We start from the raw sequence: 15992 nt of genomic DNA on the forward strand, positions 1-15992 counted from the left end.
CAAAATCCTCTTTCCTTTGTGGCAACTGAAACTTTCTTTGACTCTCAGGCACTTGGGAGGGTGCCTTTGTTTGAACACAATGCCACTTGTCCCCGAGGAGGCCTGTCTGATTGATGGGCTGAAAGAAAGCAACTTGAGATGTTTGAACATGGTCCACAAATAAGATTGTTCTCTCATGTTTTTATCCATTCTTAATGCACAGAATGGCATGTCTAGGAGAAGCAGCAAGATTTTTGTTTTTCAATAAACAGGCCAAGCAAAACAATCCTCTTTCCTCAGCACTAACTTATTATATGCTCTTCAAAAACAGAATTAGCCACCCAACCAAAGCTTAACAATATACATTACAGTATTATAAATAACTTTTAATTAAAAATGTGAATTTAAATACTAGTCTTATCGTTCAATATTTGTTCAGCTTTCATTATGAGTGTGGCAGGTCACAGGCTTAGCATGTGTTTTTCACTATCTACTTCTAGAAAAATTAAATTAAATTTAAACTGTTGTTTCATTTAATTTAAGACCACTCAGATCGTAGTGGGACCCTATATTCATAAGTCTTGCAGTTCACTGAGGAACAGGAGAGCGATTTTACAAATAAACTACTAGTTCCAAAAAACCTCCCAAATATTCTTTGTAGGAGCGGAAGGAAAGGTGGATTAGGGTCAGGTAGGGGGGGGTCATAAGGTGTGTGGGTAAGAAGCCTTAACTGAGATAGGATTTCTGCTGTAAAAAAGAATGTTAGTGATTCTCTGGCAGAATATAAATGTTCCTAACTTTTTAAAAAAAATTAAATTACTGTTCTCTAAAAATGAAGACTCCACAAATAAATGCTCAGGCATGTATTTCTGGTGATATTAGGCAGGACGCTAGGACCATTCTCAAGAGAACTGTAATACTATTTATAACCCGAACTGTGACTAAACCAAAGGAACTTTGGAAACAGAGTTCCTCAAGTTCCCACTGTGTTCTCGGACACAGTTGCTTGGACACATGTGCTATTAGCTGTCCTCCCTTTTAGTAACAGCGCTTCCTTCCTGCAGATCCACTGAAACAATACTCCATAAAAAAGGATTTACATGAAAGACAGCTGGAGCCGGTTGCCAGGGGAACTGACAATGTTCCAGACACATTCCACATTAGAGGGATAAACTTCAGGGTAGCCAGGGCTGTCGAAGGTGCCTTCAGCCATGTGGAAGTCCCCACCACAAGCTGGAAGAAAGGAGAAAACAGTGAGTGCCAGGGCAAAGGTCAAATACAAGGCACACTAGATAAAGGAGGAGGAGCACCAGGGGAGCTGTTAACAGCATCTATTTCACACACAAAAAATCCAGGTCATATAAAATAAGAAAAAAATTCTGAAAACTAAAAGCCACGAGGTGCATCCTTTGCTCGCAGCCTTCTCTCCCTGTGTACCATAACTTTGTGCAAAAAAAGACTTGTTTTAATCCTACTACCATGCAGTATTTCTAACCAGGATGATTTTCAAGCCTGGCCTACAGTGGGGGCAGTGCTCCGCCGTTTCCCCCTCACACACAAATCTCCTGAGTTGGAAGGCTTTTAAATGCCAATAACAAGGCGCTGGCAGCTGACAAACAGCACTGACTAAGGGGCCCAGGACTAGTGGCTCCGCCTTTCTCTCATTCCCATGTGCCACCAACCATCAAGCTAGCAGTGACAGCAGGCAGACCCTGCCTGAGCCCAACCTCAAGGCCAGGGAGACAGGAGAACAGCGGCTGTCCGGCTGTCCGTTCTTAAGAGATGCCCGCAGACACTGCTAATTACAGCTGCCTTAACCAACTTGTCACGGAGGAGAACGCCAACACACTGACAAAACAAGCCATCCAAGATCATTCCAGCCAATTCTCCTCACTCCCAGACTTCCCTTTCTAAAAGCATTATTCCCAGTAGCCAAGGTGTGCACACACCCTACGTGTCCACAGGTGGGCGAATGGATAAAGTTGTGGAACCGAGTTCACTGCTGCCGGAATTGACAAGCGTGCTAACCAAATTTGGAAGATGTAAGGTTAGACACAGGAAACTAGCTTCCAGCTGTAAAGGTAAAGGAGTCCCACCTAACAAACCTAGGAATTCAACCACCTTCTTGTTAACCCAGTAGCGCCACTTGATGTGTCTTACCTGATGATGATGCGGCATATGTAGCATGGAAACCACCAAAACTCACGCTGGAGTCAGAGATGAACCTCACTGTCAGAGCATTGCTGAAGGAAGTAATGGGATGGGGCATGGAGGTGCCGCAATATCTGCCTAAATAATGACGAGGAGAATGAGTGATAACAGGGCATAGGCCATTATTTCTAGCAAAGAGATTTACTAGAATTACAAGAAACCAAAGCAAACAGAGGCAATCACTATTAGGAGAACCATCTAAGGCAGGTCAGTGTTTGGAACAATGCCTGAGAATTAAAAATAAACTACAAATAGAAACATAGGAGAGATGATTTATAAACATGATAAAGAACATTCGGGGAAGATGAGAACAATGTAGATGGCCTGGCTCCAAATGTAACTAATGTTAAGATCTCCAGCACAGTAATAAATGCACAAATAAATGCACCAGTGCTTAAAAGCAAAATATTATAGCCAAGAAAAGTGTGAATGCTAGAACCAGAATGGCTGGATTTGACTCTGAGCTCTACCATTTACTAGTCACGTGACCTGGGCAAGTTAAGTTCTCTGTGCCTCAGTTTCCCCACTTGAGCAAAGAGAATATCAATAAATAATGAAACCTCTATCATAAAGGTATGAGGATTAATTGAGGTACTATTTACTAAGTTCTCAAAATAGTACTCAGCACAAGGTGAGTTCTAGATGTGTTTGTTAAATAATATACCCTCATTCTTGGTCAAATGCTTAGAGATAAAAAGCATTACAATCAGAAGTGGGTGCAGAGCAGAGCGTATTCACTGATTGCCTGCTATTGTCTCAGGCACTGTTCTGGGCACTGGGAATTCAGCTCAACAAAATCCGTTTCTGAGGGCGCTCATCTTCTACTTTACCAGGAGATGCTCAAATATAAGTAACTCATAGAAAACATTTAAATAACTTGAGATTATTTTTTAGGACATTTTAGAACCTAGATAGCTGCAATATTTAGCCTTACTGGGTTGTCTTACAAACCCAATCTAGATTACTTATTTACTTATAATTATTTTCTTTTTGCTTCCACTGAGGACAAAACCAAAAAATAAAAACACATGCTTAATTTGAATATAAGAACTGTGGTTAAATATTAAGAAATTTCTCGCCGAAACCGGTTTGGCTCAGTGGATAGAGCGTCAGCCTGCGGACTGAAAGGTCCCAGGTTCGATTCTGGTCAAGGGCATGTACCTGGGTTGCGGGCACATCCCCAGTGGGAGATGTGCAGGGGGCAGCTGATCAATGTCTCTCTCTCATCGATGTTTCTAACTCTCTGTCTCTCTCCCTTCCTCTCTGTAAAAAATCAATAAAATATATTTTTTAAAAAAAAGAAATTTCTCACAGAATGCTATTTAATGCTGGGGTAGAATGCATTTCACTACTATCTAAGTGTTTGCAACTTTTACATTTAAAAAATGCATAAACTGTTCATGTCCTTGAATATGACAAGCTGAGTTTCTTGAACCCCACACTGAATTCCAGTTTCTTATTCCCTAATTATCTTTACTTGGCTTATGCTGCTCTTCATGTTTATTGGAAACATTCTGACCTTGAATGACAGCACACAGATATGCCAGAATATAAATAAAACCCAGCCAAGGCCACAGACAGAAACGAGAGCACTCCAGGCGCGGTACCTCGGAGGGGCGCGTCATCATAGTTGCCATCCAAAATTTCTAAAAAGTCTTGTGTGCATGTTGTGCTGCTTTCAAGTCCAAAGTGAGTAAAGGAGAGGGTGATATGATTGACTGTAAGAAAAAGCGAAGTCTATTTAGTAGCGTAGCAGTGAACAAAACATACCGGGCGGGAAATTTTACCTCTCAGGATTCATGCGTGGGTTCTCCAGCGGGAGGCACTGAAATGGGCAGATCTGCCCAGGGGCTGAGGGGATGAAGAGGGAAAGTGACAAGTTCTCTGCTGACAGGTTTCCTTTGAAGAGCATCAATCCATGATGTTGAAAACACCTAGAGAATCTGAAATGCCAGTAAGGAAGAGGACTCCTGGGTAGGGGTCCTCCGTGCACTATGGGGAACAGCTTGTTGGAAAATGTAGCCTTTACACATTTTTGTATCAGCCCTCGCTATGTTCTTCTCCTCAGTACTTTTCTCAGTAGAATTGGTCCTTAAGTCCTGGTTCTTTACGTGCGGTTGTAAATAAGACACATTCTTCCTGGCAGCATATCCTACCTAGCACTGTCCGCTTCGCCGTAAGGCCAGGGCCCTATGGTTCAGTCATTTAAAAAGAAAGCTTTGAATTACTTGCAGAACAGCAAGTGCCCGGGTATGTTTTCCTTTTGTCATTATTCCAGGGTCCCTGTCTTCGGAATAGGATCTTCCCCTGATGCTGGCTTTGAACCAGTGAGATCTCATCTAAATGCATGACAGCTCATCATACAGTATCCTGAGGCGCAGAACCGCTGGCTCAGGCAGGGGGCCTCTTTACCTAAGGCCCAGTTTCCGGGGGGCTGGCAGCTTGCTTTGGGGCTCCAGGCTCCAGGCAGCACATGGCTAAGGATGACATCACCAACCACCAAAGCCTGTGCACTTCAGGAAAGATATCCGTTTGTTAACTCTTGACTTCTGGGAAATGTGTTAGAGAATAGTGAAGCCAAACTCTTCATTTTTTTAGATTAGCTAATGGGGCCTCATTAGCTTAAGTGACTTCCCTGTTATCACCCAGGTCATTAATTGTAGAGTGGAGTTGAGAGCTTAATGCCTTTCTCGCATTATGACTGAAATCATAAATTTTTCCTGAAAACCTCAAGGAATGGTAGAACTCATCTAAAACATGATTCATAATGGCCCAGGGTCACCCGCTCTCAGGTCACTGTTTGAGTCCTGAAGGGTCTCCCCATTCTCTTCGTCTGTAATATGTGATAAGGTTTTACCAGATTGTTACCAGCTCAGAAAATAAGACTTCAGGATTCCAAAAATGAAATAATGTAAGTACTCATTAAGTGTTTCTTCCAGGCCTATGCTAGAATTTTCTTTTTTAATACAAGCACTGCAGGAGAGACCAGGTTTTATAATTAACTTCCACTTTGATTAAATAGCAATATGCTCATGGCATTGTATTAATTTCCCAGTTTATGGTTCATATTTATTTATCCATTTGGCAACTGTTTTTGTGCATCTGCTACACTTAATGCATAAGTGTCAAAAACTATTTACTTATTTATCCATTAGTTTTGCTTACCCCCAATCTCACATGCCTATCAATACAGTAAGGTTAGGGTGTTTCTTTTTCTTTGCTAAGCTCTGAAACTTAAAAAAAAATTTAAATTAAGAATAAAATGTAAAATAACTTTTCTATCAAATTAGGAAATGTTTGTTCTTGTGCAGAGCAGGAATTGGGGCTTCAAAAAAAAAAAAAGAGGAAGGCCATCAATTGTTATCTCGGAAGAGATAAGAACATTAGTCATGGACGGACTTTCCCACAGACACCATCCACCCTGCATTCCTTTCCTTCTTTGTTTTTGTTACTTACATGGGGGTTGAGCTTGAATTATCCAGCTGCAGTTCTGATTGTCTGGGTACTTGGCAGGGAACAATGGAGAGGATATTGTATCAAAGGAGTCGGTGAGGATGTAGCCTCCACAGACTGAGGACACACAAACACACACACAGTCATGTACTCTGGATGTCCACTGGCTATGCACAACAATTATTTGATGAATGAAAACATAATTGATTTTTCCTCATTTCCGAAATTCAGGCCAAGGAAGTAATCTGCCGAGGAAGCTGCACACAAGCCATGAGAAAATGGCTTTTCACTGTACATTTATAAGCATTTCCTTCAATTGCAGGAAGTGGGGAGCCACACAGAACAGCAGATTAAATGGCTATGAATTGAATGAATCACTCAAAAAAACTCTGGCATTGATTCACTTGCTCTGCCTACTCATAATTATAGGTATAGAAATAATCGTTTTATGGACACCTTTTTTTCTAGGAAAATCAATATGCAATTGAACAAGACTTCACAAGAATGGCTGTGGATTATCAGAGCAGTGCAAACCTCTATGGGAATGCGGAGAGGGAGAGGCTGCTGCCCGTGAGAGTGGGAGAGGAGTGTCACGGGGAGATAGTGGCCGGAGGAGGAATTGGGGGTGAGAAAGGGTAGTTCTGGGGGAGGGCAGCCTGAACACAGAGGACAGTAAGGACGGCATCTACACAGACTCACTCCAAGTGTGGGGCCCTGGGGGGAGTTGGAAGTGGCACCGAATAAAAGATCAGAGCAGGTTCCCGGGCTCTTGGGTACCATCTGAAGGATCTCGGGCTCCATTCCCTAGGGCCTAGCAGTGCAGCCGGACAGATATTGTCACTTTCAAGGGCACGATCAGAACGAGGTTTTGAGAGTTCACCTTGAAGGAGGATGGAGAAAGGATGGTGAGATTGAGGAGGCTGATCTAATAGTCCAAGAGAAGATCCACTGGGGACTTTTTTTTTTCACTCCGAAGCAAAGCAAAGTGATTAATTAAATGGGGAAAATGTATTTAGAAATTGTTCTTTTTTTGGAAACACAGAGAATGGTTGATTTACTCAGCCTGTCTTGCTCCAAAGTGTACAGTGTATCTTTGGGAGACCTCGATCCAGAACCTCTCTAGCCAGGGCTCTCTACTTTAGAATGCAAGCAAGCGCACTGAAACAGACAAGTGGCCAAGCAGACTAAACTTATTTGAAATGACAAAGGTCATCTGAATAAAATCAGAGGCCTGCAGAAGCCAACTCACAACCCCCCTTCTTGTTCTGGGTTCCCTCTCTGAGGGTGGGGTAAAGGATTGATCTCTAAGAATTACTAGATTAAAGGCAATGAATAAAAAGGTCAGAAGAACTGGAAAGTGGTGATTTAAGAACAAAAACAATGGAAAACAACACTGGCAGGTGGACAGTGGCAAGATTCAAGGGTTAAAATATGACTCTACATTACAAGCAAGTTTACTAGTGGCCCAGTATATTCAATCCATACACACGGGGGCGGGGATATGTGTCCCTCAGCCCGGCCTGCACCCTTTCACAATCCAGGACCGCTGGCTCCTAACCACTCGCCTGCCTGCCTGATTGCCCCCTAACTGCTCCCCTGCCAGCCTGATGGCCCTCCCCTGCCACAACCTGCCTCTTTCGCCAGGACCCACCTCCTCTGCACAAGGCAACGGAGACATCGGGACCGGCCTCCTCTGTGCTTCACAGAGCCGCGGAACCCCCAGGCCTCACCGCGCAGAGTGGCCACCAGGCCCTGCCTCCGCTGTGCGTGTGGCCATCTTGTGGCGGCCATCTTATGCCAATGTCATATGCAAGGGCAGGAGGACCACCTAGGCTTTTATTAGTATAGAGAATTTATAGTGGTTTATCTCCTTTGGATATACAACCTTGTATAAATGTTACGTAATTTATCTATGGACAAAAGAATTTGGATAGACACTTAGAAATCATATCTCTAGTATTAAAGCTGCTTGTAGGTATTATTCTGAAAACTTGTCGGAGAGTTCCAGAGATCCAAAGGAAGATGGCGCCAAGCTAGACAATGGTAAATTGAAAGGATCAATTAATGGAATAATTGCAAATCATAGTTCCTTGGTTCTATTTAAGTTGTTGCATATGCAGTAGAAAGCCAGGACCAATTTCTAAGGATTGGTTTCATTTTATTGTAGCACCGAGAGGCACTTAAGGAGAGATGGCTGGTGCCTCAGAGAGACCCACCCTGTACCTACCTTGCCTGAAGTGAGCTTGGAAGCCCCTGCTCTGTCTAGAAGGGCCAGACTGAAATCTCACAAAGAGGCTATTTCCTGAAGAGGTGATGGGGTTAGTCAGCTGCTGTCTTCCACAAGCACGGGCAAGGCGGGTAGTTGCGGAGCTTAAACCATCGTATGCCTACAAAGAAAGACAATGGGAAAATAATAGTTCAGAACTTCATACTTTCAGCTAAAAGGCCTATGTTCTGTGGACTCTCTGCAGATTAGTGAGATGGTAGAAAACAAAACATTTGCCAGATCAAATGCTTTACTCTGTTGTCGTGTGACACAGTTTCATGGGAATGTCTGAGTCTTCGGCCGTTCCTAGGGACATGCTAGTGATTTCAGTAGGAGAGTCTCTGCCAGAAGCACTATTAGATCCCCGGATGTCTTCATAAACACCATCGCTCTCACAACCCTCCTTCCTCCTCTAACCCCAAGGTAGCCACATCATAGGTCATACCCACAACATGTACTGAAAATGTTTGATGCAAGAATGAATTCAAGAGCAACTGATGAAAAGCAATGATGAGTCACCATTAGTTTTCAGAAACCCAACATTTGCTAGCACTTTTTGTTCTTCAGACGGTCATGGTTAAGAAGGAAGAGAAATGACAGAGTTCATCCAAATGATATAGTGATGTGAGTTTAATTTAGAAAATTATCTCAAAAATTAAGAAAATATATTGGGCTCTGTGCCCACTCAGTACTATGCTGGAACTAGGTGACCTCCCATACTTATCAATGGAATAGAGTTTTCATTACATGCACTCAAAATTGCTGTATTGGTTTGTGAAATTGAAGTTGGCTCATTTCCTTGGAACTCTGTGTGAAATTTTAATGCTCTTATGTGTAAACCAGTGGTAAATGAGTCTTTTTTCTTTGAGTGACAATAATAATAGCAACTATTCATTAAGTGCTTACTATGTGCCAGGAACTGGACTCAGCCCTTTACGTACATTTATCCCATTTTCTCCTCCCAAGAATCCCTCCATCTGATGCACAAAGAGCCCAAATAATGTGGCCAAGTCACATGTTCCTGTGAGGGAGCAGGTCATGTGGAAACAAACAGCTAAATTCTAGAGCACAGAACTGAAACTCTCATTTTATCAAATGCAAGATACCAACTGAGTGGAATAGATGCATTAACTGGCCAACTGTCAGAGTGGAATTAAAATATGAAATTAAAGTTCTGATGTTTCACTCAAAAAATGTCATTTATATATAATAAGAAAATCTTAGGAAAAATTTTAACGTTCATGGATTTAACCACTTCCCCAACAATTTTTTTGTTAAAAACGTTTCTTTTTCAGACTAATTTTTTTATTTTGGTTCTATATAGTATTTTTGATGCTGGTTATGAAAACAGTTTGTAATTATTTTTTCTTCCCATTTTTGTGGTTAAGAATAGTATTTCCTCAGAAAGTTTCTAGATGAAATTATTTAGAATGGTACGTATGTAGCTGGTTTTTGAAGGTAAAGTTTTAGACGAGTATACTCGTTGACGACTGAAAAAAGAACATTTTGTGAAAACGTGTATACACGTTTCTGCCGGGGAAGGGGTTAATACAAGGAAGGGATACATCAATAACTAAATATCTAGTCATGATTAAAATCAATCTTCTTTTTAGAGCATGAATATAATTAGGAGGCTATTCTCAGTTGAATTTATACAAGTATGTGAATCAAACATTTATAGAGTTTGTAACTTTCTCACAAGGGGGGCTAAAGATTTTACAATAATGAATTTTAAATAAATGTGATTCTGATGCAGAAATTATTTTATTTTTTTAAATTAATGGTCAAATTTTAGATCTATATATCCCACAAATAAACATTAAAACTGATTTTTATTCATTTAAAGATAGATTAAACTCTAGATTACATCTTCTTTTCTTTTTTAAAATATATTTTTATTGATATCAGAGAGAAGGGAGAGGGAGAGAGAGATACATCAATGATGAGAGTGAATCATTGATTGGCTGCCTCTTGTATGCCCCCTATGGGGGGTTGAGCCCTCAACACAGGCATGTGCCCTGACCTGAAATCAAACCATGACCACCTGGTTCATAGGTCGATGCTCAACCACTGAGCCACACCAGCCGAGCTTACATTTTCTTAACCAATTCAAAATATACTTTCTAATCTAGTCTGATTGCTTTTTTATTTTATTTTTTAACAGTTTGGACACCTTAAAAAATAGTCAAAATAATGTATAAAGCATATTACAGAACTTCTTAGGACATTTACACTTAACCCTACTTTCCAATATTATCATCATTGGTTTAATTAAAGACTTTATTATTTCTATACTTGGTTTTCTACTTTTCTAAGGTGATAACTATAATGACCTAGGATTTCAGTAATGTTATATTAATACTTGCTCTAGAGACTACCTTCTAGAATGTCCAGGGTTACAGGGTCTGGGAAAGAATACCAATTGATTCTTGGTCATGCCTACTTGCTTCTCTTAAGGTGATTTGTTTCTTTGTTCATATAGAACATTTCTTAAATTCTAGTGGAACACTAGGGTTCTATGAAGTTTATAGACATACCCAAGTAACAACAACACACAATTCAGGGTATTTTTACAAATCCACGAACTTACAAAAGCAAGATTCTTCTAGTCTCCTTTATTCCTCCCTAAAGTCAGAGCTCTAGTGAGTGAATGGATATTGTTCCTAAACTCTCTTTTTTTTTCTCTGAATGATCGCAATCCTCTTAAGGAAAAAAAAAAAAGAGTAATGTAGAAAGTCAAAGCTGGAAACTTCAGGAAGTCACATGAAGGAGGCAGTGCCTGCAATCCTTTGAGAGGGCACATCTTCCAGGGGGTCTCCATGTTTTCCAGCCCCCCCCCCACCCCAACCTCAGAGACCTTGGATTTGCAGGAATTCATATGGCAGAAGCATTGCTTCACAAGGAATGGATCCAAAGTTGAAGGATCCCAAATTTCCCCAAATCAAAAGTATATACCAATGGCACCCTAAACATGATTCACACTGTAGAACTTTCACATTCTAACTTAGTCCTCAATACCATGTGATTCTTAAAAAATGATTAAAGTGAGACTTAACAAGTGTGCTAACTATTAAGTACTGTCTTATTCAATGGGAACTAGTGACAATGGAAGTTCGTGACAATGGGAGCTTGTGACAATGGGAACTAGTGACAATAGAAGCTCATGACAATGGGAGCTGGTGCAATGGAGGCTAGTGACAATGGGAGCTCATGACAATGGGAGCTCGTGACAATGGGAGCTAGGGACAATGGGAGCTAGGGACAATGGAAGCTGGTGCAATGGAGGCTGGTGACAATGGGAGCTCGTGACAATGGGAGCTCGTGACAATGGGAGCTGGTGCAATGGGAGCTTATGACAATGGGAGCTCGTGACAATGGAAGCTGGTGCAATGGAGATTAGTGACAATGGAGGCTAGTGACAATGGGAGCTAGTGACAATGGGAGCTCGTGACAATGGAAGCTGGTGCAATGGAGACTAGTGACAACGGAGGTGAGTGACAATGGAGGCTAGTGACAATGGGAGCTAGTGATCCAAGAGTCAGGAACTTAATTCTTTCTCCAATTTCTACATTATATCATGTTACTCCTCTTTAAAATGCTTTTTAGGCCCTAGCTGGTTTTGCTCAGTGGATAGAGCTCTGGCCTGTGGACTGAAGGTCCCAAGTTCGATTCCAATCAAGGGCACGTACCTCTGTTGCAGGCTCCTCCCCAGCCTGGGCCCTGGTTGGGTGTGTGCAGGAGGCAACCAATTGATGCATTTCTCTCACATCAATATTTCTCTCTGTCTTTCCATCTCTTTTCCACTCTCTAAAATTCAATGGAAAAATATCCTTGGGTGAGGATTTAAAATAATAATAATAATAAAATGCTTTTTAGAATTATTAAGTTATATGTACCTAATTGTTATTATATAAAAGTATAATACCTCAGGTTATCAAGGAGACAGTTAATTTTTTTAAGTAGTTTAGAATAGCAATTCTTTTATTTAAGAGTGTTGTTTCACTTATAATATCAAATCAGCTTAACTTTTAATTTTAAAATTGTAAGGAAAAATGCAAGGAAGAAAATATAGGAAACTTATTCCTATTTATTTAAAATTCTAAGGTCATGAAAATTATCAATATGCATTTTTCCTTACTTCCAATTAGTGCCCCAGAAAAAGCTAGCAAATTATACTGCTATTAGCTACATGTGTAGTCATATAACTTATAGATGTAGAATTCTTATTGAAGCCTACTGCTGAGAGTTTTCTAGACCTGGGAATTGATTTTTCTGATCTGATGTTAGTAAAATAAAATTTTAAAGTTGAATCCACCAGAGAAAAAGTAGCCAGTATTTCTGAGAGTTAACACTACAGGGGCTCTGAAAACAGGCAGATCTAGTCAAGTGGTAATCTAATTTTAACAGAAAAGTTGGTCTCGTTAGAAAGTACCCAGAGTTCTGTAAAATGTCCAGATACCAGAATACATATTCATAATATCAAACCTTAATTTTATTGTATAAACAGGAGACTTTTTAAAGGAAAAGAACGTGCATGTCACAGGCTACAAATGTTTGGTGTTCAAATAAATAAATGCATACAGGAGTCTACAGCCCCCCAAAATAGGATAAGATTGAGAAAAACCCAGATTAAGAAAAAACTGTCCCCTCTCTTGGATTAGAGTGTGTAATGCATAGCAGACACGGCTGTGGGTAAAGGAGGCTATTCACAGTGGGTTAGAGGTCAGTTGGGGCTGCTTTCTGGGCAGGCTTTCTACATTCTGGTCCCAAAGGGCAATGGAGGAAGGTCCAATCCCAGAGCACAGGCCACACACACTGCTCCCAGATGCCTTCTCACTGACTGTACCAGCCTTTCTCTGGCCGTGAGAGGACATGGAAAGCGGAAGGTGGGCGGAGGACATCAGACCAATCCCCAAGGCCGAGTAGGCAGTACTGTCAGGAACCATCCATACCCGAAGCCAGCGATTTTCAACTGGTGTGCCACAAGAAATTTTAAAACATGCAATACTTGACTATTTAGTCACAGGCACTGACCTTTTCCCTTAGATTGTCAAATAAGAAATGACAATAGGCAACACAGCAATAGTTGTCTGGTGTGAATGAATAAAAATTATACTTTTTTCTGTCAGATCAGCAAAAAATGTATTTTTTGATGTGCCATAGAATTTTAGCAATTAAGTTTATGTGTCCAGTGAGATGAAAAAGGTTGAAAATCTCTGTCCTAAATTCTATCCAGAGTTAAAACCAACACAATCATTTATGAATTTTAACACTAATGCTTTAAAATCTTAAGGAGATCTAGGTAAACACCAGCCCCTTTTCCAAGTTCACACATGTCATCTCTAGCATAAAGTGATGTGGGGAGGAAAACTGAGGCAGAGACTAGCATCCCTTTCTGAGGATATTTATAGAGGCCTATGGTCAGAGTCCTAAGGACTGGGAATTTGAGAAAATAAAGGAGCTAAGCAAAAGGAACCCTTTCTGTTACCATATCACTTAATGCTCAGAGAAATATGCATTATTTTACAGGATGCATTATTTAGATGCCAGTGCCAGAATTTCTTTTAGAGAGAAAAACTCTTTATATAACAAAACACCTTCACAAGCTCTCAGAGAATGGTTGTGAGATAGGTTGTGTGCTTTTTTAAATATTATTTTACACAAGTTTCTCACCTCTCTAACCTCCAGCTCCCAAACCTGTAAAATGAAATGGACATGAGCACACAGCTCATATTGTTCATCAGAATGAAATGAGTTAAAAGATATAAAGTACTTAGGATAGTTCCTGGTATGTTTTAAGTACTTAATACCAGCCTCTACTACTAAAGTGAGATGGGGGAGAGCTACATGGCTATTTAAGAAATGAATAAGGCTTCGTGGGAGGAAACTGGAGCTCTATGGAGGCAAAAACAAAAAGTCCGAAGGACGGAGGTTTGTCCAGCCATGTTGCTGCAGCAGGAGCCTGAGTAGGAGCCATAATCCATGGAAATTACTCAGTTGGGACTATGGGGGCTGCAACTTCTGATGACCTGGCTCCATCCATCCATGCTCTTGTGCAATCTCCTCCCCTGGCATGGGGAGTGGTCCTAGTGACTTGTTTCTAATAAGTAGATTACAAGCAAAAGTAATAGGATGCCACTTCCATGATTAGGTGATGGAAGATGGACACTTCCGACTTGCCAGCACTCTCCCTCCTGTTCTCACACTCTTTTCCATTCTATATTGCTTGCTCTGATGAAGCTAGCTCTGTGTTATGACACACCCTGTAGAGAGGCCCACATGGCATTCCAGTCACTGGCTTTTTATATATCTACTAGAAGCCCGTTGCAGGAAGATTCCTGCAAGAATAGGGCTTCCTCAGGCCTATTCCTGCAAGAATAGGGCTTCCTGAGACCGCAGTGAAGCAGAGAAGGGAGCGAAGCCCACCGAGGCAGGCTTTGCTCCCTTCTCTACTGCCTTGCTCCCTTCCTTCACCACTTAGCCCTCGGCTCCCTCCCTCCTCTGCCACCTGGGTTCTTTCCCTTCTCCACCACTTTGCTCCCTCTCCAGACCAGGGGTCCGGGGCCTGGATCCCGAGGGCAGCCTCGTGCACTGCCAGCCCTGCCTCGCCGGGTCAGGGGTCCAGGCTCCGGGTCCCGTGGGCAGTGTCGCACGCTGACAGCCCCGCCTGCAGTATGCAAATTAGCCTCCATCTTTGTTGGTGGTTAATTTGCATATCATGCTGATTAGCCCATGGGAGGCATAGCGAAGGTACGGTCAATTACCATGTTTGTCTATTATTAGATAGGATAATAATAAAAGCGTAATATGCTAATTAGACCAGAAAACCAAACAACCTTTCAGACATCATTCCAGATGTCCTTCTGGATGAAGCCACAGAGGTGGGTGCTGAGGCAGAGGCCATTAGTGGTAATCAGGCAGGCAGGCAAGTGGTTAGAGGTGATCAGGCAGGTAGGCAGAGGGGTTAGGGGTGATCAAGCAGGCAGGTGAATGGTTAGAGGTGATCAGGCAGGCAGGAAGGCCAGCATTTAGGAGCCAGCAGTCCCGAATTGCAAGAAGGATGTCCGACTGCCAGTTTAGGCCCAATCCTGCAGTGGGATTGGGCTTAAACTGGCAGTCAGATATCCCTCTAGGGGTCCTGGATTGTGAGAGGGTGCAGGCCAGGCTGAGGAACCTCCCCACCACCGTGCACGAATCTCATGCACTGAGCCTCTAGTAGATAATAATAAAAGCATAATATGCTAATTAGACCAAACGTCCTTCCAGACGTCCTTCCCAGTGACCTTCCAGACGAAGTTGGGGCTGCAAGGGAAGCCTGGGTCCTGGGTGCCTGCTGGCGGCCAGAGGGAAGCCCTGGTCCCAGGTGCCTGTGGTGGCCAAAAGAAAACCTGAGTCCTGGATGCTGCTGATGGCTGGAAGGAAGCCTGGGTCCTGGGTGTTGGAGGGAAGCCAGTACCAGCAGCCGGGGCAAGGAAGGCCTACTGTTGCACGAATTTTGTGCATCAGGTCTCTAGTAAAGGATAAGCAAGATATGGAAGCAACCTAGGTGTCCATTGATTGATGAATGTGGATGGCCCTAGCAGATATTGTGCTAAGTGAAATAAGTCAGACAGAAAAAGACAAATACTGTATTATTTCACTTAAATATAGAATCTGAAAAACACACACAAACAAACAAAAACAAAACAGAAACAGAGTCATAGATACAGAGAACAAACTGATGGTTGCCAGAGGAAAGGAGAGTGGAGGAGTGGGTGAAAAAATGGAAGGAGAAATAAGAGGTACAACCTTCAGTTATGAAATAAATAAGTCTTGAAGATGTAATGCATAGCACAGGGAACATGGTCAATAATATCATAACAACTTTGTATGGTGACAGATAGTTACCAGACTTATTGTGGTAATCATATTATAAGGTATAAGACGTAAGAATAACTATGCTTTATACCTGAAACTCATATAATGTTGTATGTAAACTATAGTTTAATAAAAAAAATAGCCATGAGAATCATAAACCCAAATTCTCTTAAGTGGTTTCCTCTAGGACTGGGGGCAGGAAATGGTATCAGTGTGGGTTACACAT

General features: G+C 41.8%; 1 protein-coding gene across 1 annotated transcript in view; it reads right to left on the reverse strand.

Annotated features, from left to right (window-relative positions):
* CUBN (cubilin) overlaps positions 1-15992 on the reverse strand; it is a gene marked incomplete at its 5' end in the record, with an annotated part of 224139 nt that overhangs the window by 126640 nt on the left and 81507 nt on the right. The window contains 5 exons of the mRNA XM_006766043.2: positions 1080-1212; positions 2140-2268; positions 3798-3908; positions 5647-5760; positions 7871-8030. Coding sequence (XP_006766106.1) covers positions 1080-1212; positions 2140-2268; positions 3798-3908; positions 5647-5760; positions 7871-8030 — 647 coding nt within the window. The remainder of the gene's footprint in view (positions 1-1079; positions 1213-2139; positions 2269-3797; positions 3909-5646; positions 5761-7870; positions 8031-15992) is intronic.

This window comes from Myotis davidii, unplaced genomic scaffold (genome assembly GCF_000327345.1).
Source record: "Myotis davidii unplaced genomic scaffold, ASM32734v1 scaffold1120, whole genome shotgun sequence".
NCBI classification, from domain to species: Eukaryota; Metazoa; Chordata; class Mammalia; order Chiroptera; family Vespertilionidae; genus Myotis; species Myotis davidii.